The 25280-nt window shown below is 43.2% G+C and overlaps 1 protein-coding gene across 3 annotated transcripts in view; it reads left to right on the forward strand.

Annotated features, from left to right (window-relative positions):
* The window catches only part of LOC124619664 (medium-chain acyl-CoA ligase ACSF2, mitochondrial-like), a 250681-nt gene that overhangs the window by 146001 nt on the left and 79400 nt on the right, over positions 1–25280 (forward strand). For all 3 annotated transcript variants that reach the window (XR_006980107.1, XM_047146195.1, XM_047146196.1), the window contains 2 exons: positions 934–1029; positions 1133–1281. Coding sequence is in view for 2 of the 3 variants with exons in the window: in XM_047146195.1 (XP_047002151.1) it covers positions 934–1029; positions 1133–1281 (245 nt within the window). In the remaining variant the exon portion in view is untranslated. The remainder of the gene's footprint in view (positions 1–933; positions 1030–1132; positions 1282–25280) is intronic.

The following is a 25280-nucleotide window of genomic DNA, read 5'->3' on the forward strand; positions in this document are numbered from 1 at the left end:
GCAGTTGAGTCCCATAGTGCTCAGAGCTATTTGAACCATTTAGCAGCATGGACTATCAGCTCGGAGACCATGCTTGCGGTTACCCTTGACGCTGCATCACAGACAGGAGCGCCTGCGATGGTGTACTCAACGACGAACCTGGGTGGACGAATGGCAAAACGTCATTTTATTTCGGATGAATCCAGGTTGTGTTTACAGCATCATGATGGTCGCATTCGTGTTTGTCGACATCGCGGTGAACGCACATTGGAAGAGTGTATTCGTCATCGGCATACTGGCGTATCACCCGGCGTGATGGTATGGGGTGCCATTGGTTACATGTCTCGGTCACCCCTTGTTCGCATTGACGGCACTTTGAACAGTGGACGCTACGTTTCAGATGTGTTACGACCCGTGGCTCTACCCTTCATTCGATCCCTGCAAAACCCTACATTTCAGCAGGATAATGCACGACCGCATGTTGGAGGTCCTGTACGGGCCTTTCTGGACACAGAAAATGTTCGACTGCTGCCCTGGCCAGCACATTCTCCAGATCTTTCACCAATTGAAAACGTCTGGTCAATGGTGGCCGAGCAACTGGCTCGTCACAATACGCCAGTCACTACTCTTGATGAACTGTGGTATCGTGTTGAAGCTGCAAGGGCAGCTGTACCTGTACACGCCATCCAAGGTCTGTTTGACTCAATGCCCAGGCGTATCAAGGCCGTTATTACGGCCAGAGGTGGTTGTTCTGGGTACTGATTTCTCAGGATCTATGCACCCAAATTGCGTGAAAATGTAATCACATGTCAGTTCTAGTGTAATATATTTGTCCAATGAATACCCGTTTATCATTTGCATTTCTTCTTGGTGTAGCAATTTTAATTGCCAGTAGTGTATTTCTTAGTTGTCAGATGCCCATCAAATTCATTCAACGAGAAATTAAATTTACAGGGAACGACGGCGAAACCAAAGGCAGCCATCTTGACTCACCACAATATAATCAACAATTCTTACTTCGTTGGAAAACGCATGCAGTTTGACGAAAAGGTATTTATTTACTCGTACACCTTTTTTGAAACATAATTGGTTGTATGGAACGTACTCAACGCGGAGGCAAGGTAACTAATGAAATCGTTTTATCATGTTGCAGCACCACCGTATCTGCCTGCAAGTGCCACTGTTCCACTGCTATGGCTTCTGCAGTGGAGTGTTGGCCGCCCTGCACCATGGTGCCACTGTCGTCCTGCCATCGCTGTATTTCAACCCTAAGGCTTCCCTAGACGCTATCGAGAAAGAAAAGTATGTCTTAACAAGGAAATTATGCTGCTGTATTGTGCTTAATATCAATGTATTCCAATTTTCTTGTGGAGCAAACTACACGACTTAGAGGTTAGTCTCTAATGCACAGTGGGGGCTGAAGTGCGTTTATTATCCTGTAGCCATTAAGTCTTGATTGATCTCTAACCGAGCTGAAACCGGTCAAAGGAAACAGATTTATTATTGAGAGCTACAGTACAATGCTTTGTAGACGCCTACCATTAGATTCGATTAGATTAGTACTTGTTCCATAGATCATGAATACGACACTTCGTAATGATGTGGAACGTGTGAGGTTAATAAAAGGTGTCTATATAAGATATTACATTACACAAAATATTACATGACACTTAATATTTTTAATTTTTTTTTTGTGGGAGTTGGGGAAATTTCCCACTTACTATATCCAAAAATTCATCTAATGAGTAGAAGGAGTTGCCATTAAGAAATTCTTTTAATTTCCTTTTAAATGCTATATAGCTATCTGTCAGACTTTTGATGCTATTAGGTAAGTGACCAAAGACTTTTGAGCCGAAGTTAGATTTAATCTTGAGTAGTGAAGATCATCCTTTTTCCTAGTGCTGTAGCTATGTACACTGCTATTACTTTTGAATTCGTTCGGATTCTTAATAACAAATTTCATAAGTGAATATATATATTGAGGGGCTACTGTGAAGATCCCTAGCTCTTTAAATAAGTGTCTGCAGGATGATCTTGGATGAGCTCCAGCAATTATTCTGATTACGCGCTTTTCTGCAATGAACACTCTTTTACTCGATGATGAGTTACCCCAGAATATGATGCCATACGAAAGCAGAGCATGAAAATAGGCATGGTAAGCTAATTTACTGAGATGTATATCGCGAAAATTTGCAATGACCCTAATAGCATAAGTAGTTAAACTCAAACGTTTCAGCAGATCCTCGGTGTTTTTTTCCAGTTCAACCCCTCATCAATGCATACACCTAGAAAATTTGAATATTCTACCTTAGCTACCGATTTCTGATCGAAGTCTATATTTATTAATGGTGTAATTCCATTTACTGCGTGGAACTGTATATACTGTGTTTTGTCAAAGTTTACTGAGAGCCCATTTGCAGAGAACCACTTAATGATTTTCTGAAAAACATCGTTTACAATTTCACCAGTTAATTCTTGTCTGTTGGGTGTGATAGCTATACTTGTATCATCGGCAAAAAGTACCAGCATTGCATCTTCGTGAATATAGAATGGTAAGTCGTTAATATATATTAAGAACATCAGAGGACCCAAGACCGAACCTTGCGGCACCCCATTCTTGATTGTTCCCCAGTTTGAGAAATCACCAGTTTTTTGCATATTATGTGAACTGCTTGTTTCAACTTTCTGCACTCTTCCAATTAGGAATGATTTAAATCATTTGAGCACTGTCCCATTCATACCACAGTACTTGAGCTTCTCTAGAAGTATTCCATGATTTACACAATCAAAAGCCTTTGAGAGATCACAAAAAATTCCAACAGGTGACTTCCGGTTACTCAGAGCACTTAATATTTCAATAGTGAAAGTATGTATAGCATTTTCCGTTGAAAAACCGTTCTGGAAACCAAACTGACATTTTGTTAAACTTTATTTTTACAAACATCGTCTGATCGTTGAGTAAACTGCACTGCCTGTCAAAAAAAGTGAAACACCTAGAAGGGGAGGAGGAAACGATAAGAAACTTCACGATTAGAGAGGATGTATGATGCTATTTCAGTGATTACGAAATCGCGTCAAGTTTACGAAGGACTTTGCGGTACGATCGAACTTGTCACTACGATGTTGCACCCTCTCTTGCGTGAATGCATGCACTGATTTGGGTGGGAAGGATGTCACAAAAGCCATTTGTAGCCTGTCCTGAGGGAAGCTGGTCCACAACTGGTTCTTGACATTCTGGATACTGGCACTGGGATTGAAGTGATGTCCGAGCTGGTCCCACACATGTTCTATAGGGGACATATCTAGCAGCACCTCAACATCATGCAGACAGTTCATAGAGACAAGTGTCACGCGTGGACGAGCACTGTCCTGTTCAGAAATGGCTCCACGATACTATTGCATCAGAGATAACATTTGAGCACGCCGGATATGCATGACGGGGTCTAGTTTAGCAGGGGATACAACCCGTCGGCTTTGACCAACGACGTCAGAATTGGCCAGAGAGCATGTATTACAAAGATGAAAGAGCTGAGAAGAATGTTCAGAAACATTGGAATGCAAGAGAGAAAAACTGTACTTCACATATATAAGGGCCAGTAGCATTTTCACGTTAACGATATCGTGTGTTTGTATCTTAGTATTTCTCCGCAAAATACAATGGAAAGAAATGAATGAAATATATTACAAGCAAAGAATACATCACGTTACTTTTATGTCAGTTGTATCTCGAAACTCTTTCTAACTGTATTGCTTAAGAGCAGTACGGGACACAAGTTCAGCATACGTCGATTTCTTAGTTTCAACTAGCATTGCTGTCCTGTTGTTCACTTGAACTATGTATCCACTGTTTCACTAAACCGTAAATGAAACACCCGATACAAATTAAAAGCTCATTCGAAGTGTGTTGCCTAAGTACAGTACGGAATACGAGTTTGTCATAAGTCGATTTCTTCGTTTTCACTAGCATTACTGTCCTGTTCTTCACTTGAACGATGTATCCTCCGCTTCAGTAAACCTTAAGAGGAACACGGGATGCAAGTTGTAGGTGTGTTGTTTATTTCGTCTCCGCTATTACTAATAGTCTGTTCTTGCGTACATATCAATACTACTGATGACAGAAGGACCTACGTATGTAAATGTATGTATACCAGACTTCCGTTGACCTTTATACAGAGTGTTTCAAAAATGACAGGTATATTTGAAACGGCAATAAAAAATAAACGAGCAGCGATAGAAATACACCGTTTGTTGCAATATGCTTGGGACAACAGTACATTTTCAGGCAGACAAACTTTCGAAATTACAGTAGTTACAATTTTCAACAACAGATGGCGCTGCAAGTGATGTGAAAGATATAGACGACAACGCAGTCTGTGGGTGCGCCATTCTGTATGTCGTCTTTCTGCTGTAAGCGTGTGCTGTTCACAACGTGCAAGTGTGCTGTAGACAACATGGTTTATTCCTTAGAACAGAGGATTTTTCTGGTGTTGGAATTCCACCGCCTAGAACACAGTGTTGTTGCAACAAGACGAAGTTTTCAATGGAGGTTTAATGTAACCAAAGGACCGAAAAGCGATACATTAAAGGATCTGTTTGAAAAATTTCAACGGACTGGGAACGTGACGGATGAACGTGCTGGAAAGGTAGGGCGACCGCCTACGGCAACCACAGAGGGCAACGCGCAGCTAGTGCAGCAGGTGATCCAACAGCGGCCTCGGGTTTCCACTCGCCGTGTTGCAGCTGCGGTCCAAATGACGCCAACGTCCACATATCGTCTCATGCGCCAGAGTTTACACCTCTATCCATACAAAATTCAAACGCGGCAACCCCTCAGCGCCGCTACCATTGCTCCACGAGAGACATTCGCTAACGATATAGTGCACAGGATTGATGACAGCGATATGCATGTGGGCAGCATTTGGTTTACTGACGAAGCTTATTTTTACCTGGACGGCTTCGTCAATAAACAGAACTGGCGCATATGGGGAACCGAAAAGCCCCATGTTGCAGTCCCATCGTCCCTGCATCCTCAAAAAGTACTGGTCTGGGCCGCCATTTCTTCCAAAGGAATCATATGCCCATTTTTCAGATCCGAAACGATTACTGCATCACGCTATCTGGACATTCTTCGTGAATTTGTGGTGGTACAAACTGCCTTAGACGACACTGCGAACACCTCGTGGTTTATGCAAGATGGTGCCCGGCCACATCGCACGGCCGACGTCTTTAATTTCCTGAATGAATATTTCGATGATCGTGTGATTGCTTTGGGCTATCCGAAACATACAGGAGGCGGCGTGGATTGGCCTCCCTATTCGCCAGACATGAACCCCTGTGACTTCTTTCTGTGGGGGACACTTGAAAGACCAGGTGTACCGCCAGAATCCAGAAACAACTGAACAGCTGAAGCAGTACATCTCATTTGCATATGAAGCCATTCCGCCAGACACGTTGTCAAAGGTTTCGGGTAATTTCATTCAGAGACTACGCCATATTATTGCTACGCATGGTGGATATGTGGAAAATATCGTACTATAGAGTTTCCCAGACCGCAGCGCCATCTGTTGTTGAAAATTGTAACTACTGTAATTTCGAAAGTTTGTCTGCCTGAAAATGTACTGTTGTCCCAAGCATATTGCAACAAACGGTGTATTTCTATCGCTGCTCGTTTAGTTTTTATTGCCGTTTCAAATATACCGGTCATTTTTGAAACACCCTGTATATGCACACTGGCAACGAAAAGGTGGAAATAGGCGTACGTTACATTTGCAACCTGTACCTCAACTGAACTACACGGAGAGACAAGAAGACGACACATGTACAATTTGTATCCCTTACTTCACTATGGGGTAAAGTTTTCTTGTTGCCTTGGACGCTAACAGTATCCCATTCGTTACTGGAGCTATATAGCTATACGGAACATTTGTATCTTGCTCGCCAATTGACATATATCGTGTCAGTGTAAAGGCGAAGTGAAGGACGGGATACAAATTTTAGTTGTGGTGGTTAGTGTTTAACGTCCCGTCGACAACGAGGTCATTAGAGACGGAGCACAAGCTCGGGTTAGGGAAGGATTGGGAAGGAAATCGGCCGTGCCCTTTCAAAGGAACCATCTCGGCATTCGCCTGAAACGATTTAGGGAAATCACGGAAACCTAAATCAGGATGGCCGGAGACGGGATTGAACCGTCGTCCTCCCGAATGCGAGTCCAGTGTGCTAACCACTGCGCCACCTCGCTCGGTTGTGTCGGGGGTTTCGCCTGTCATATAGCAAGTACACATTCGAAAATGTACTGACACTAGTGCTGTGAAACGAAAGAAGATCGACAACTGAGAAATTTCTATTATGTACTTCACAACTCGAAAATACACATATTGGTGGAATAAAACAGTGAAATATGTCAAAATAATGAAATACAGTGAAAAAATCAAATGTAAAAGTGAACTTACCACACGGAAATATCGAGAAATGACCGAAGCTCGCCTAGACAAACAGTAACGAAAATTACATACCCACAAAGAGACAAATTCATTCCTATAAACGAAAATAAGAGACTAAAAATTGTTCTACAATAACAAAGTAATCCTCCAAATTACCTCAATATCATTACGAATAATTATTTTAATGTACAATGATAACGCTTATCCAGAACGCAGAACTGTTTTATTATCTATGCCTCGAAGTGAAGACATTACTATCTATGACTAATGTATGACGTCATTGGTCAAAGCCGACCGGTTGTATCCCCTGCTTCACTAGACCCGCGTGACGGACCGTTGTCCCCTCAGAGCTACTCAATTACAATCAGCCATGACCTCAAGTCGCATCTCATGGCTCCTCACACCACAACGCCAGCTGCAACAACGCAGTGCTTCTTGTGACGTCCCCTCTCCCCTTTTGTTGTCGCTGTTGATGTTGAGCCGCTACTGCTACAGCTCGGTCGGTCGAATGGAGAGGCGACGCGCAGTGATGGTTGTTCCCGTCGGATATCGTGGAACAGCACCTGAAAATCTCTAACGAAAATTTTTCCTCGCGTAATGTACGAAAGTCCGTTTGCGAGTCCGCACAGTCTTCTCAGCGATGCGAACTGCTGATTTTAACTGTCTGTTATGGTTTTACGATGATTTGCTATGCCCGGTTAGTTAGTTATTGCAGTATTGAGTGAATCATTCATCACCGGCGTCGTTCCACACCACTGAAGTGAGGAAAAATTCATTTGCGGTTCAGTATCAGTAGTTGTTGTTACGTTGCTAGGCAAAATTGTTCACTACGGCACGACGCAAATCCAGAGATAATCTATAATGCTAACTTGCTTTCGTGCGTCGTAATATTATTTCGGCAAAACACTCCTTTCAATGCTCAATGTTAATCAAGTCACTCTTTCAATTAAAATGTTCACAGTTAATTAATTTTGATCATCATCTATCACACAGTTCAATTAATGATGGAGCCAACACGTGAGATTTCCATTACTGACTTTCGTATCCCGCCTGGGAGGCGGCGCGTGGGTAGGAACAGGAAAAGGAAATGGTACTAATCTCTCGGTACTGCAGATACAATTAAAGCACCTTTACTAGCGGATAACATATGCAAACATATTACATAACTTGCAAGGTGGTGCGAAGTTGAAGCGAAGTGTCCTGGCTGTCTGCACCTGATCAGATGCCGAAGCAGTCGCGGAGCTCGTAGACCTCGATAGCACTGGCTAGAGGGGGCTGTCGTCTGTGTCTCTCGTAGTGCCAACTTGAGAAACTATTATGTGGGATCGTTGCTATCGATATCACACTGACGAACAATTTTTATTGTTCCTTCTTAGCAGTTAGTTTATAATCATCGAACCACTCGCACACCGATGGATCAGATCAATTACGTTTCTTTTCAGTTCGGTGATCGTGACAATTACAACTTTTACAATCGGCGTATTTGTATTCGTGTGGTCGTATTAATGTTTCCTACTCAAGGCTTCGATACTATGTCCATTCTTCGTTGTAACTGTTCACTTTGATGAAGGCTGAGTCCAACAATAACATCTCCAATAATTTAAGTTAATTAACTCTTCATTAACTCGTCGTACACTACCAGAATTTCACTTCAGTTCTAGTTCTCAAGTCAGAATAACTGAGAACAAAGTCCGCGCATCTCTTATCACGCAATAATACTTTTTTTGAATAGAAACAATCTCGTAGCGTTCCGTTTGTAGTACTATAACAAACGGTGCTCTCTCACGACTTGATAGCAAGCAAGCTAGCAAGCGACCAACATTTCCATGATCGAGCATTGTAGACGCATTGAATTTCCTTTTCGCCGCGTTTACAACTCTCTTTCACAATAAATGTTATCTCTGACCGACATATTACTTTGGACTCAACTTTCTCTGTACTGATTTTCAGTTATTACTGAGATGTTTGATAGCTAATTAAAAATAACCTTTTTTCTTTCTGTCTTTATATCATGACATACTCAGTAATTATTGAAATTGGTATTCATCAAAACTTTAAGGTGTTATATTATTGTCAAAATTGTCGTACCTGTCAGGAAAACACTGTTCCCTACTTTAGATTATCATGACGTTCTTATTTGGGTTTTAGGGTTTCTTGGTGTGTTACACTCTCCAAAACTTTGGAATAATAGGATCTCTCCCTAGGTCGCCGCCATACTTGCCGACAGTTGTCATCCGCGACTAATCACTGGACGCAATGCGATGCCATTCAGCAACAGACCTTCGCTCTTGGCCATGGCACCACTCCAAACGCAGCTTCTTGTGTTTTGGCGTTGACAGCCTACACATGGAATGATAGTTTACCAGCCTGGCTACTGCTAATCTCCGTTCAGTGGATTACACAAAATCTTGCAAGGGGTCCATTACTTGTCAGAGTACAACAATCGCCTATCTGAAGTTGTTATGTTGCGGTTGATGCACAGTATGGCGACGTCCTTTGTCGTTGTTCGAAGTGGTCGACAGAATCGTGACGGAGATTGTGCCTGTCCTCACTTTCCCACACAGTCCAGCATCTGGCCATTGTCACATCCGAATGTCCCACAAATCTGGATATTACCTGATTCGCATGGCCAGCGAAATGGAGATCCACAATGAGACCCCTTTCAAAATCTGTTAGGTGGTGGTAACGCTGTCTCGCATGAGTATGTGGCAACTCCGTGTCCTTCATTGTGATCACTCAGCATCTGATACTGTTCACGCTCCTTATATACCCTACCAGGCCTCGTGACAACACTAAACAAGAACAACACTAATGCACTCCTTTGGCCTTTCTACCTGTCACAGAGATTTCTATCTTTAACATTTACACTACTGGCCATTAAAATTGCTACACCAAGAATACTTGCAGATGATAAACGGGCATTCATTGGACAAACATATTATACTAGAATTGACATGTGATTACATTTTCACGCAATTTGGGTGCATTTGATCCTGAGAAATCAGTACCCAGAACAAACACCTCTGGCCGTAATAACGGCCTTGATACGCCTGGGCATTGAGTCAAACAGACCTTGGATGGCGTGTACAGGTACAGCTGCCCATGCAGCTTCAACACGATACCACAGTTCATCAAGAGTAGTGACTGGCGTATTGTGACGAGCCACTTGCTCGGCCACCATTGACCAGACGTTTTCAATTGGTGAGAGATCTGGAGAATGTGCTGCCCAGGGCAGCTGTCGAACATTTTCTGTATCCAGAAAGGCCCGTACAGGACCTGCAACATGCGGCCGCGCATTATCCTGCTGAAATGTAGGGTTTCGCAGGGATCGAATGAAGGGTAGAGCCACGGTTCGTAACACATCTGAAATGTAACGTCCACTGTTCAAAGTGCCGTCAATGCGATCAAGAGGTGACCGAGACGTGTAACCAATGGCACCCCATACCATCACGCCGGGTCATACGCCAGTATGGCGATGAGGAATACACGCTTCCAATGTGCGTTCACCGCGATGTCGCCAAACACGGATGCGACCATCATGATGCTGTAAACAGAACCTGGATTCATCCGAAAAAATGACATTTTGCCATTCGTGTACCCAGGTTCGTCGTTGAGTACACCATCGCAGGCGCTCCTGTGATGCAGCGTCAAGGGTAACCGTAGCCATGGTCTCCGAAGTGATAGTCGATGCTGCTGCAAACGTCGTCGAACTGTTCGTGCTTATGGTTGTTGTCTTGCAAACGTTCCCGTCTGTTGACTCAGGGATCGAGACGTGGTTGCACGATCCGTTACAGCCATGCGGATAAGATGCCTGTCATCTCGACTGCTGGTGATACGCCGCCGTTGGGATCCAGCACGGCGTTCCGTATTATCCTCCTGAACCCACCGATTCCATATTTTGCTAACAGTCATTGTATCTCGACCAACGCGAGCAGCAATGTCGTGATACGATAAACCGCAATCGCGATAGGCTACTATCCGACCTTTATCAAAGTCGGAAACGTGATGGTACGCATTTCTCCTCCTTACACGAGGCATCACAACAACGTTTCATTAGGCAACGCCGGTCAACTGCTGTTTGTGTATGAGAAATCGGTTGGAAACTTTCCTCATGTCAGCACGTTGTAGGTGTCGCCGCCGGCGCAAACCTTGTGTGAATGCTCTGAAAAGCTAATCATTTGCATATCACAGCATTTTCTTCCTGTCGGTTAAATTTCGCGTCTGTAGCACATCTTCGTGGTGTAGCAATTTTAATGGCCAGTAGTGTAGATTCCCGCCAAACTTTTGTACATGTAACTAACTTCGTCAGAATAAGCCTTGGATGGCCAAATGGTATCGAACGACCGCCGCGTCATCCTCAGCCGATATGCGTCACTGCATGTGGATACGAAGAGGCACGTGCTCTACACACCACTCTCCCGGTCGTTGTCAGTTTTCGTGAACGGAGCCACTACTTTTCAATCAGGGAGCTCCTCAATTGCACTCACAAGGACTGAGAGCAGCCCGCCTCCCAATAGCTCTCAAGCAGACTCAGACGGTCACCCATCCGAGTGCTAGCCAAGCCCGCCAGCACTTAACTTCATTACAGTCTGGAACCGCACGACCACTACGGTCGCAGGTTCGAATCCTGCCTCGGGCATGGATGTGTGTGATGTCCTTAGGTTAGTTAGGTTTAAGTAGTTCTAAGTTCTAGGGGACTTATGACCACAGCAGTTGAGTCCCATAGTGCTCAAAGCCACTTAACTTCATTGATATGATGGGGAGGGCGTTCGACTGCGGCAAGGCTGTTGGATTTGCACATGTACGAAGTTACATTGACATTTAACCATTGTCTTCTGATCGTGTATTTCTTCACAGTGTAAGTGAGCCTAGCTATTAATTGACACCGAAACGCTGTTAAGTGACGTTTCACGAATGTTCGTAGTTCATACTGAAATCATAAGGTGTAGCTATTCTCTTTTCCTCAGCGTAGCGTGCTGTATTTGTATTATATTTGCACTGATGGCTTCCGGTGAAAGTGCTTGTTCAGTGAGGGGTTGTGTTCGTGCTGTTATCAGTGAAAGGAACGGAGAAGGTGAAATCCAGTACTGGAGCATTCTCCTATGTCGCTCAAATAGCACAAAGAAGGCTACTGAGCTTAACACCCCCATCAAACAGGCTGACTGAGATTTAAAGCACTCCGTCTTCAGGCCACGAGTGGCCTACCGGGATCATCCGACCGCCGTGTCATCCTCAGGGGAGGATGCGGATAGGAGGGGCGTGGGGTCAGCACACCACTCTAATTAATGGTTAATTTTGTAGGTAAACGAGCCGCCCTCAAATATAAATTTCTAAATTCCAGCATCCACAACTGCTGTGTATGTATTTAGTTTCTGATATCTTCTGTTTTGTTCAGGCGAGTAATACCAGGCTTTCTTCTATATTTTGAGCTTATGTTACTGCTACCCTTCAGTGATTCATACGCGTTTTCAACGAGGCATCCTACTGGGTGGTCAGACTGAAGCGAGCCTAGTGTTCGTTTGTATAGAGTTGTTGTTGTTGTGGTCTTCAGTCCTGAGACTGGTTTGATGCAGCTCTCCATGCTACCCTATCCTGTACAAGCTTCTTCACCTCCCAGTACTTACTGCAACCCACATCCTTCTGAATCTGCTTAGTGTAGTCATCTCTTGGTCTCCCTCTACGATTTTTACCCTCCACGCTGCCCTCCAATGCTAAATTTGTGATCCCTTGATGCCTCAAAACATGTCCTACTAACCGGACCCTTCTTTTTGTCAAGTTGTGCCACATACTCCCCTTCTCCCCAATTCTATTCAATACTTCATCATTAGTTACGTAATCTACTCATCTAATCTTCAGCATTCTTCTGTAGCAGCACATTTCGAAAGCTTCTATTCTCTTCTTGTCCAAACTATTTATCGTATACCTTTCACTTCCATACATGGCTACACTCCATACAAATACTTTCAGAAACGACTTCCTGACTCTTAAATCTATACTCGATGTTAACAAATTTCTCTTCTTCAGAAACGTTTTCCTTGCCATTGCCAGTCTACATTTTATATCCTCTCTACTTCGACCATCATCAGTTATTTTGCTCCCCAAATAGCAAAACTCCTTTACTACTTTAAGTGTCTCATTTCCTAATCTAATTCCCTCAGCATCACCCGACTTAATTCGACTACATTCCATTATCCTCGTTTTGCTTTTGTTGATGTTCATCTTATATCCTCCTTTCAAGACACTGTCCATTCCGTTCAACTGCTCTTCCAAGTCCTTTGCTGTCTCTGACAGAATTACAATGTCATCGGCGAACCTCAAAGTTTTTATTTCTTCTCCTTGGATTTTAATACCTACTCCGAATTTTTCTTTTGTTTCCTTTACTGCTTGCTCAATATACAGATTGAATAACATCGGGGAGAGGCTACAACCCTGTCTCACTCCCTTCCCAACCACTGCTTCCCTTTCATGCCCCTCGACTCTTATAACTGCCATCTGGTTTCTGTACAAATTGTAAATAGCCTTTCGCTCCCTGTATTTTACCCGTGCCACCTTTAGAATTTGAAAGAGAGTATTCCAGTCAAAATTGTCAAAAGCTTTCTCTAAGTCTACAAATGCTAGAAACGTAGGTTTGCCTTTCCTTAATCTTTCTTCTAAGATGAGCCGTAAGGTAAGTATTGCCTCACGTGTTCCAATATTTCTACGGAATCCAAACGGATCTTCCCCGAGGTCGGCTTTTACCAGTTTCTCCATTCGTCTGTAAAGAATTCGCGTTAGTATTTTGCAGCTGTGACTTATTGAACTGATAGTTCGGTAATTTTCACATCTGTCAACACCTGCTTTCTTTGGGATTGGAATTACTATATACTTCTTGAAGTCTGAGGGTATTTCGCCTGTCTCATACATCTTGCTCACCAGATGGTAGAGTTTTGTCAGCACTGGCTCTCCCAAGGCCATCAGTAGTTCTAATGGAATGTTGTCTACTCCGGGGCCTTGTTTCGACTCAGGTCTTTCAGTGCTCTGTCAAACTCTTCACGCAATATCGTATCTCCCATTTCATCTTCATCTACATCCTCTTCCATTTCCATAATATTGTCCTCAAGTACATCGCCCTTGTATAGACCCTCTCTATACTCCTTCCACCTTTCTGCTTTCCCTTCTTTGCTTAGAACTGGGTTTCTATCTGAGCTCTTGATATTCATACAAGTTGTTCTCTTTTCTCCGAAGGTCTCTTTAATTTTCCTGTAGGCAGTATCTATCTTACCACTAGTGAGATAAGCCTCTACATCCTTACATTTGTCCTCTAGCCATCCCTGTTTAGCCATTTTGCACTTCCTGTCGATCTCATTTTTGAGACGTCTGTATTCCTTTTTGCCTGCTTCATTTGCTGCATTTTTATATTTTCTCCTTTCATCAATTAAATTCAATATTTCTTCTGTTACCCAAGGGTTTCTACTAGCCCTTGTCTTTTTACCTATTTGATCCTCTGCTGCCTTCACTACTTCATTCCTGAGAGCCACCCATTCTTTTTCTACTGTACTTCTTTCCACCATTCCTGTCAATTGTTCCCTTATGCTCTCCCTGAAACTCTGTACAACCTCTGGTTTAGTCAGTTTATCCAGGTCCCATCTCCTTAAATTCCCACCTTTTTGCAGTTTCTTCAGTTTTAATCTACAGTTCATAACCAATAGATTGTGGTCAGAGTCCACATCTGCCCCTGGAAATGTCTTACAATTTAAAACCTGGTTCCTAAATCTCTGTCTTACCATTATATAGGGTAAATCAATTTCATTTTTGAGTAGATGAGTAGTTAAATCGATTAAAATTACATTGAATCACTGGAAGTTATCTCCCTGATAAAATTAAATTCAAATTAAAACCTCTCAGCTTAACACATACGATACAAAATACTTTAAAAAATCAAATCGTCATTTGTAAGCAGTTGACTTTGAAGAAGTCAGAATGAAATGTTCGGTTGATTGCAATAAATAACGTTAGTATGTAACTGAGAAACTGCTGAACATTTATTCACCGATTTAAATTACAAAAAAAGCATCAACTAAAAATATAACCGAAAATGACTGCTTGATACTCATTACATTGCCTACTTCATAAACCACATCTCAACATCTCAAAAGGAAGGACTTGTGAAACTATATGCCCACCTACATTTGTACCAATAGTCTGCACGCAGAAAGAAGAAACCGTAGGAACAATACTCTACACCAAACTTATGCCCAGTGGGCCAGGGAGCAATTAGTTTTACCGGTCAACCGCGTCGTCAGTAACTTTCATAGACATTCTCCGTTATGGAAGTACGTGAAATAAAGAAACAGTTAATATAAAGCAAATTGGCGTGTGATTTGAAATACGGAGTGAACAACGGACCTGAACAAATAATAGTAATCAGCCGAGGGCTCACCACATGGTCTAATTCAGAAAGTAAATCACGCTATTCACGAAATGTGTCCAACTAAAATCAATCAGACTCGCACTGAAAGTTGTTAAAAGAAGTTACAATAAAAGAAGAATGAATTACCGGAGCAGAAAGTTCGGTATGCCACATGAGAAGCACGTGGTTGCAGTGAACAGTTCATACGCTACAACAAACTCGAGAAAGGAATTCAAACTGAATTACAGAAAAAGAATTCTAATATGAACTTACAGAAAATATACCGGTATGACACTTTCGTACGTAAGAGATCCACATCAACTGAATGAGATATAGACTGGTCACATCACTCTTCCGTAGCTAAGTTACGAAAGGACAAAGTATGGAGTTAAAGAAGTGGAATATGAAACTTCCTGGCAGATTAAAACTGTGCGCCGGGCCGAGACTCGAACTCGGGACCTTTGCCTTTCGCGGGCAAGTGCTCTACCAGCTGAGCTATCCAAGCACGACTCACGCCCGCTCCTCACAGCCTTAATTCTACCAGTACCTCGTCTCCTACCTTCCAAACTTCACAGAAACTCTCATGCGAACCTTGCAGAATTAGCACTCCTGGAAGAAAGGATATTGCGGAGACATGGCTTACCCACAGCCTGGGGGATGTTTCCAGAACGAGATTTTCACTCTGCAGCGGAGTGTGCTCTGATATGAAACTTCCTGGCAGATTAAAACTGTGTGCCGGAGCCTCGCTGATCTGAAACTTCCTGGCAGATTAAAACTGTGTGCCGGAGTTTCGGTCCGGCACACGGTTTTAATCTGCCAGGAAGTTTCATACAGCGCACACTCTGCTGCAGAGTGAAAATCTCATTCTGGAAATTGAATATCATTATACTTTATGGCACCTGTAACATTACCGGCCCTTACCAAATTGGCAATCTCCTATAATGTTAACCTTTTTTGAAGGATTTGGCCTGACCGTGACTGTATCCAATGACAATAAATCGGACTATAATTTCATAATCGGGAAGTAAGTGAAACAATAACAACAGGAAAGCTATGGGGTTTTAATTGACGTTCTACTAATACAAAAGTAAACTGTAATTATATATACATGCGGTCCCCAGCCTAATTAGGCAATGTGGTATCAAGTTTTATGGCAAAGCGGAAATAAACTTCAGCTAAGAAAACTACCTTCACTTAATACCCTAACTAACCCCTTCTAACACAGTTACTCTCAGCTTAGTCTTATGCAGAACATAGAATGGCCAATTAATGCAGCAATACACTGCAATATATGATCAAATATAAAAGGACATACGAACCTACTAACAAAGTCTGACTGGCAATAGCATGAACTACTATTATTTTAGTTAACTACCACAAAAAATATCACGATTTTAAACACTACTGAATTTTATGGGCTTCAGAAATTTGCACATCAAGTTATTCTATACAAATGAGCAATACAGTCATTATTTATAAGAAAAGTTTTGGTGCCGAATAAATGATTGTACTGATTGCTACGCTTGCTCAGAAGAAGCCTTTACTTTCATTTATAACACAAGATAAATAGCTTATGGGGTACCTTAAACTTGACTGGTTTGAAGAACCACGATCAATCGTAAATAATAACACACAAAATTAAGAGAATGGCACGTACCTTTAGCAATCACTTTAGGTATAATGAATAATGCAAAATTAGTTCAACAGTTAACAAGGGAACCTAGAAATTAGTCTCTCATTGGACACCAAGTCAAACTGGCGTTGTAAATGACTAAACAGCTTGAAAAACTGTTTCAAAACAACGTATACAAAGAAACGAACAATTACAAGTTTACAAACCTGTTCAAAGTGAAATAATACTGCTATCTTTTTATAGCTTTTACTTACAGATAGCCATTAGCATTTTATATTTTTGTCATTTATTATTTTAAAGGCAGATTCTTATTTAATGATAAGATTTCATTATGAACACATTTTAGGAAACTCTACGATGGAAAATTATGTGGAGTAAATCATTTACTAGTGCACAAAAAGCTAACCAAACTTCATACTCCACAAAGTTAATAAAACTGCAAAATGTTTTACTGCCAAAACTGTCAGTTTAATAAAAACAGGGTTCTCGGAATTAATTCATTCGGAAAGGACCCCGTCTAGGAAAGTGACTGGGGATAATCAAGAGTGTGCACACGTAATTTAGAAGATCCATACAGATAGCGATTGTTGTGTTAGTTGTGGTCTTCAATCCAGAGACAGGTTTGATGCAGCTCTCCACGCTACTCTATCCCGTGCAAGCCTCTTCATCTCCGAGTAACTACTGCAATCCCCATCCTTTTGAATCTGCTTAGTGTATTCATCCCTAGGTCTCCCTGTACGATTTTTGCCCTCCACGCTTCCCTCCAGTACTAAATTGGTGATCCCTTGATGCTTCACACGTGTCCCACCAACCGATCCCTTGTTTTAGGCAAGATGTGCCACAAATTCCTCTTCTCTCGAATTCTATTTAGTACCTTCTCATTAGTTACCTGATCTACCCATCTAATCTTCAGTATTCTTCTGTAGCACTACATTTCGAAAGCTTCTATTTTCTTCTTATCTAAACTATTTATCGTCCATGTTTCACTTCCATACATAGCTACACTCCACACAAATACGTTCAGAAAGGACTTCCTGATACTTAAATCTACACTCCTGGAAATTGAAATAAGAACACCGTGAATTCATTGTCCCAGGAAGGGGAAACTTTATTGACACATTCCTGGGGTCAGATACATCACATGATCACACTGACAGAACCACAGGCACATAGACACAGGCAACAGAGCATGCACAATGTCGGCACTAGTACAGTGTATATCCACCTTTCGCAGCAATGCAGGCTGCTATTCTCCCATGGAGACGATCGTAGAGATGCTGGATGTAGTCCTGTGGAACGGCTTGCCATGCCATTTCCACCTGGCGCCTCAGTTGGACCAGCGTTCGTGCTGGACGTGCAGACCGCGTGAGACGACGCTTCATCCAGTCCCAGACATGCTCAATGGGGGACAGATCCGGAGATCTTGCTGGCCCGGGTAGTTGACTTACACCTTCTAGAGCACGTTGGGTGGCACGGGATACATGCGGACGTGCATTGTCCTGTTGGAACAGCAAGTTCCCTTGCCGGTCTAGGAATGGTAGAACGATGGATTCGATGACGGTTTGGATGTACCGTGCACTATTCAGTGTCCCCTCGACGATCACCAGTGGTGTACGGCCAGTGTAGGAGATCGCTCCCCACACCATGATGCCGGGTGTTGGCCCTGTGTGCCTCGGTCGTATGCAGTCCTGATTGTGGCGCTCACCTGCACGGCGCCAAACACGCATACGACCATCATTGGCACCAAGGCAGAAGCGACTCTCATCGCTGAAGACGACACGTCTCCATTCGTCCCTCCATTCACGCCTGTCGCGACACCACTGGAGGCGGGCTGCACGATGTTGGGGCGTGAGCGGAAGACGGCCTAACGGTGTGCGGGACCGTAGCCCAGCTTCATGGAGACGGTTGCGAATGGTCCTCGCCGATACCCCAGGAGCAACAGTGTCCCTAATTTGCTGGGAAGTGGCGGTGCGGTCCCCTACGGCACTGCGTAGGATCCTACGGTCTTGGCGTGCATCCGTGCGTCGCTGCGGTCCGGTCCCAGGTCGACGGGCACGTGCACCTTCCGCCGACCACTGGCGACAACATCTATGTACTGTGGAGACCTCACGCCCCACGTGTTGAGCAATTCGACGGTACGTCCACCCGGCCTCCCGCATGCCCACTATACGCCCTCGCTCAAAGTCCGTCAACTGCACACACGGTTCACGTCCACGCTGTCGCGGCATGCTACCAGTGTTAAAGACTGCGATGGAGCTCCGTATGCCACGGCAAACTGGCTGACACTGACGGCGGCGGTGCACAAATGCTGCGCAGCTAGCGCCATTCGACGGCCAACACCGCGGTTCCTGGTGTGTCCGCAGTGCCGTGCGTGTGATCATTGCTTGTACAGCCCTCTCGCAGTGTCCGGAGCAAGTATGGTGGGTCTGACACACCGGTGTCAATGTGTTCTTTTTTCCATTTCCAGGAGTGTATATTCGATGTTAATAAATTTCTCTTCTTCAGAAACGCTTTCCTTGCCATTGCCAGTCTACATTGCCAGTCTACCCTCTCCACTACGACCATCATCAGTTACTTTGCTGCCCAAAACTCCTGAGTACTCCCCACCCAGAGATCCGAATGTGGGGTTATTACGTCCGGAATATTTTACCCAAGAGGATGCCATTCAATACATAATACCTGGTCCATTGAATGTACATATTTAGATAACAATTCTGCTGAAGGTGCTAGCGCTCGTGGTAAATTACAGTGGCTATAAAATTGGCGGTTCCTGATGTTAGCCACACCCTGATATAACTGTTCTTGGCATATGAAGTTTAACCAAGCAGGACCAATAATGGAGCTATGGTTGACAGCTATTTAACATTGCATCCGAGGCTAATTTAAACGCTCGCAAGCTCTTCTTGCATCCAAATTAACCACAATAGGTGACCAAGGCTGCCGCTGAACACTCAGTAACACAGTCAGAACTCGACTTGCCCCAAAGGAATCAAGCGTCTTGTGCGCCAAGTCGACCTTTCCCAGTCCCGCCAAACTACTTCCGTAGCGGCAGGGCTGTAGTACAGGTTTTACATTTAGCTTCCCTACAGTGAAATATATATAGTTTTTACAAATTATTACATTCACAAATCATTACATATAAAACCAGAGGCACAGTTACAACATAATCTCTGAAAACGCCAAAATAACTAACATAATTATTACATATTTACACAACCAAAGATCTTGACTACGCAGATACACTATTGTACAGTGTCAGCAGAGAACTTACACGAAATGTACATAAATCTACCGATTATTGGTGTTACTCACACCATAACTGAAAATAATTTTACGGTATGATTTACCATGGCTAGACCTGAACGAAGGCATTAGCATCTTTACTAAATCAAGATCTTACACATTCCAACTTCCTCACTTACATTACTAGAGATGACCAGACACCCTCACTTACCGGAGACCCAGCGAGCCGAGCCGTTTCATACCACCGGGCTGAGGTCCACAGATTTGAATTGGCCATTGGAAATACGTTCCAGCTACCTGTGCCAACCTATAAAATAGCTGCCGACCACTGTCCCTAATGTCTCTTTGGTCCAGCAGAACACTACTTAAGCTCTACACAAAGTTGTCTAAACATCCATTACCATTCAGTGACTCGTTCCTATGAACCAAAGTATATGGAAGCATCACATACGCGCGGACACACACATTCTCTCTGGCAGACAGGATAAGGAGTAGGCAAATGAACACAGAAATATAGCATGGGACACAGTAATGTAGCATGAATACATAATAAACATGGTAATAGCAGTATATATATATATATATATCTCTGTGTGTGTGTTTGTGTGTGTGTGTGTCTGTGTGTAAACGTGAAATATAAGTTATAAGTTCAGAAAATACAGTATCTGAATATTAAAGTGCCGCTATGGCTGTCTAATGAAACACTCTACTGTTCATCCTTCTCCCCAGAATCAAAAGCACAGACGCACCGACAAAATGAAATGCTACGAGGTATAGAAAGGGCTTAGGCAGCTCAGTAGAGCCAATGGAATGGGTCACATTGAGACGTTTCATCATCCTACGCTTCCGGAGAATAACATGATCATGGAGTGACCTTGCTATGCAGGGCCATTTCTAATTTTTTTACTAAGACAAATCAGAAAACATTAAATAAATATTTTAAAAAAACAAAGACAAACGTAAGCAGAAAACAAAGAGTCGTACCAAGCATTCCAGAAACAAATTGTACCATAAATTAACATCTTAAACCTATATCTCATATTTCGCTGTGGTCTTGGATGAACTAATCAGTAGCCGGCCGGGGTGGCCGAGCGGTTCTAGGCGCTACATTCTGGAGCCGCGCGACCGATACGGTCGCAGGTTCGAATCCTGCCTCGGGCATGGATGTGAGTGATGTCCTTAGGTTAGTTAGGTTTAAGTAGTTCTAAGTTCTAGGGCACTGATGACCTTAGAAGTTAAGTCCCGTAGTGCTCAGAGCCATTTGAACCATTTGAACTAATCAGTACGTCCCCTTACGGACCACCATGGTTTACTTACGGTTACTGTGTTTGAAATTACAACGTAATCTGACTCATGATACCCTGGATGGATTCGCCATATTCAGTAAGCAAGACAAATGATGGCAATGACTGAGCCCAGCGATTTTTTAAAAATATGCATTCACTTAACAACACTGGTAAATCGAGACAACAATATACACTAAATTACAATATAAAACAATATAAAAGAGACGCCACTGAAGAAGACGAACATAATTGTTATCTTTGTTCTTGACTGGGGAAGTCGCTTCGATGAAAATCTCTCTGCCGTTGAAAAAGACTAATTAAGGTGTCCTGATAGTCGGATGCTTGCGTAGTAGGGCAGCACAGGAACATTGAAAGTAACACAAAATAGTGAATAGTAAAATATTTTACTCAACTTTGGTAACGCTGATTACAGCAATTGTAACATGCTGGTTTTGCCTATCTGCCCTACGTTGACTACAGTTCCATGACCATTAACTAAATATGTTCCTTGAACTAAAGATGGAAGGAAACTAATTTTCTGCCTTGATGTGCTTTTTGAAGAACAGTTCCAAACTAACAGCATTCTGATTAAATCTCTAGGCAACGGTCTCTGTCCATACACAGTAATTGTATTCACTGTTCTGTTACTAGTGAAGACTAACCACTGTCTGTCTACCGTCCATCTATCTACCGGCCACTGTTTCTATCTAACTCGCTAGCAAGACTCGAACTGACTTCTACTTGCAACTGACAACTTCTGCTCGTGCACAGTTAGTCAAGCGAGCGTCTCTCTTCCTGTTGGCACTGTCTCTCCAAGGGGTGTGATTGATTTCGTGGGCAGTGTGACTGGTTTGTGGTCAGCGATGTCCCTACTGCAGGCGGACGTCCACGGTACTTCTGGTACCAACTGTCACAAACTCATCTTGTGTGGTATCTCAGTACACCACTGTCTAGAATACAAATTACATGTATGTGCATGACATGGGAAAATCAAAATCTTCTTTTTATTGTGTAGGAAACACATTTCAACTGACTCATTGGCCAGAAGGATCCAATAGTACACAAAACAGTTTAACTTGCTTAAAAGTCAATACAATAAAACAAGTACACAGATCAATATCAGTTGGTCAGACTGGCCAAAGTTCATCAAACATATAGATACAAATATTAAACAAAACTGTCACAGATAATGAGTCATCAGTCCTTTCGTAAGAGAACCACACATTGACTTTCTTCCGTATTCGTTGCACTTAGCACTTCACTTGTCACACAGTCACTAAGGGCAGAGGGACATTTTGGTGGAACTTTATGGAGGGTACATGGAGGGCTATGATAGGATTCAATTGTGCACTTGTCAATGACTGAAGACTGTTCATCTACGACCCAAGTGGCCTTCCTGACCCCGACGTCCCTCCAAAGAACCTCAACGTAGCTCGTACAGACGCCCTCGTCTTGAATCCTCAGATGCACTGCATGACACGGCAGCACACACAGGTAACAGATGGTGGGCTATTGCATCAGGTAGTGGATGATCCCATCTCGGAACCAGCACATGCGTAAGGGCGACATGCGCTAGATATCTATTGCACCCTATTGGAATGCAGTGGACATCTTCTTCACCTCTTGTGACACCAAGCAAAGAATCACATCACAGTGGTCAGCTGGTCTGATGTGAGTACATTGTCTCACTCCGCTGAGATGTCGTTACTTGGTGTCATCAGCTAGTGCAATGCTGATGGACAACATGAATGACACACCCCTTCAATGAACCTCCCTACATCTTCTTCCAAGGACTCCATCATTGACACCACCACAGTGTGCAGAGTAAGCCATACAAGCCTCTTGGCAGTGCTGCAGTGGACGGACCATACCTCTCGTTGTGGCTTGGTGTCGTAATTGTGTGGAACAATGACAACCACAGCAGATGGCACACCAACTAGGCGTTGATTACTTCACAGCACTAGAATGCAAGACTAATTGGTAGAGTGCCATATACAACTTGTTGTAGTGCTGTGGGGGGTAGGTCATGCTCACACACTGCTCGTGACGTTTGGCAGTTACTGTTGGCGTGTACATTAGGTCCAGTTGGTCAGTGGGCAGAGCACCGCCAGCTATCGCTGGACAGACAATCTCCGAAGGCTGTTGCACCATGGATACACAATGTGCAATGAGCTCAGGTATCCACTGCCATGACGTCAGAGAAGGGTGCGCCAGGCGCTCCCCCACTCTCCTCTAGCTTGCTGACAGAACCCCAGGCACCTCAGTGAATAGATCTGGAAGGCCCCACATTCCTCCACTGCTAATCCAGCATCACCCACATTTCCTGTGTGAGTGACTGGGGAAACACAGCTGTATACATTTCTCGTCAGCGACTGGACTCGCAGACAATACACAAATAATATGACATTCAAGTAAGAAAATACAAAATCCATTTTCCCTGAAAGTGCTTTACAGAGCGGGGGTTTTCAACCTAACTTTAAGCCTATTATTGGTTAGGGAAATATGATCCAACTTTACAATATGGGCTGTGTAATACGTTTTAAAATTAATTATGATTTGAAGGTGGGGAAATTTCTGAACATAGGCGTGAGGTCATGCTGTTGCTAAGCTATTTTTCCACGATATCTTTTCCTTCCAGGAATTATAGTACCGCTAAAAAAAGCTGCTTCTCGTTGGAGTTTGAAGTAGATTACATTACTTTTACATAACAGTAGGAGCAAAAATTATTTTGCCTACCAGCACTATGAAACACAAGTTTTAATTTCTCCATAAGTACATCAGATGAGCATTGTACACAAATCACACTGCCTGTCAAAAATGTGAAGTACTCATAAGACATGGTCGAATTTCAATGTAACTTTGTACGCATTACACCATCGTCAGGTGCATATACATTTTTTTCTTAATAACTTTTGGCTATAAAGGATGTTCCTTTTTCTTTGAAAGCTTTTATTTCTCAGTAATTAGGACAACTGTGCTTAATTCTCAATAAACGTTTAATACTCAATAATTAAGGCAAGGATATGTAATACTCAATAACTTTTTATAAAGGTATTCTGTGGCAGCATCTCGATACGGCAACTGTGGGGAAAACAAATCTGTTAATATGACATGGGGCTCAGCGGAAAACTGATAATGAATTGTGTAAGTACAGAGTGATCGTCGTGAAATGAGTTAGTAAAGGATAACTGCCGACGGCAGCACATAGAATTATGGAAGCTACTACCTCACACCTGCTGTGGTATGCGAAAGCAAATGTTTGATGACTTGCAAGTTAAGACGTTAGAGTGAAGTTCTAAGATATTAAAGTTGTAAACCGATATGACTCTCCCAACATCCCACACAGAAGCGGCTCAGTCTCACCATATTGCACCTGTTGGTGGCAGAATTCTATGATCTCAGTCTGCGGTAGCGCCGGCGACCTGCATTCTAAGTTAGGGTCATGGGATGAATAGCTGTGGAGCAGTGCTGCAAAACAATCAGGAGGCGAGGAGTGTCAGAAGAAGACTCTGACGACGTGTGTTGCTGTACTCTCTGATGAAGTTTCTTACAGTGTCACGGCGTCCGTCGAGGAAACCTCGCTTTACTGTGTTTTTCGTTACAGGCTAGCCCTGCTTGGCCGGATTCTATTTCTTGCAAGCTCCGACCACTGAAAATGCATCCCTGAGAGTACAGGTCCACTTTTCCTGTGGACTATGTTGAGGTTGATTAACCAGTGAAATTTTTCCTAATGGTTTCTTCGATAAAATCGTCCCTCACTCTGTCTGTCTCCTACCTTCCAGTCTTTACAGAAGGTTCGCAGGAGAGCTTCTGTAAAGATTGGAAGGTAGGAGACGAGGTACTGTTGGAAGTAAAGCTGTGAGGACGGGGCGTGAGTCGTGCTTGGGTAAGCTCAGTTGGTAGAGCAGTTGCCTGCGAAAGGCAAAAGTCCCGAGTTCGAGTCTTGGTCTGGCACACAGTTTTAGTCTGCCAGGAAGCAACATACGTCCTCAATTATTTGCTGGATGTATTCCAATCTCTGTCTTCCGCCACAGTTTTTGTCCTCTACAGCTCTCTCTAGTACCATGGAAGTTATTACCTGATATCTTAACTGATGTCGTATCATCTTGTCAGTGTTTTCCGTGTTTTCCGTCTTTCTCCGATTCTACGTAGAATCTGCTCATTCCTTACCTTATCAGTTCACCTAATTTTCAACATTCTTCTGTAGCACGACTTCTCAAATGCTTCGATTCTCTTCTTTTCTGGTTTTCCCACAGACCACGTTTCACTACCATACAATGCTGTACTCCAGACGTACATTCTCAGACATT

Source organism: Schistocerca americana, chromosome 6 (assembly GCF_021461395.2).
Source record: "Schistocerca americana isolate TAMUIC-IGC-003095 chromosome 6, iqSchAmer2.1, whole genome shotgun sequence".
In the NCBI taxonomy this organism is placed as follows: domain Eukaryota; kingdom Metazoa; phylum Arthropoda; class Insecta; order Orthoptera; family Acrididae; genus Schistocerca; species Schistocerca americana.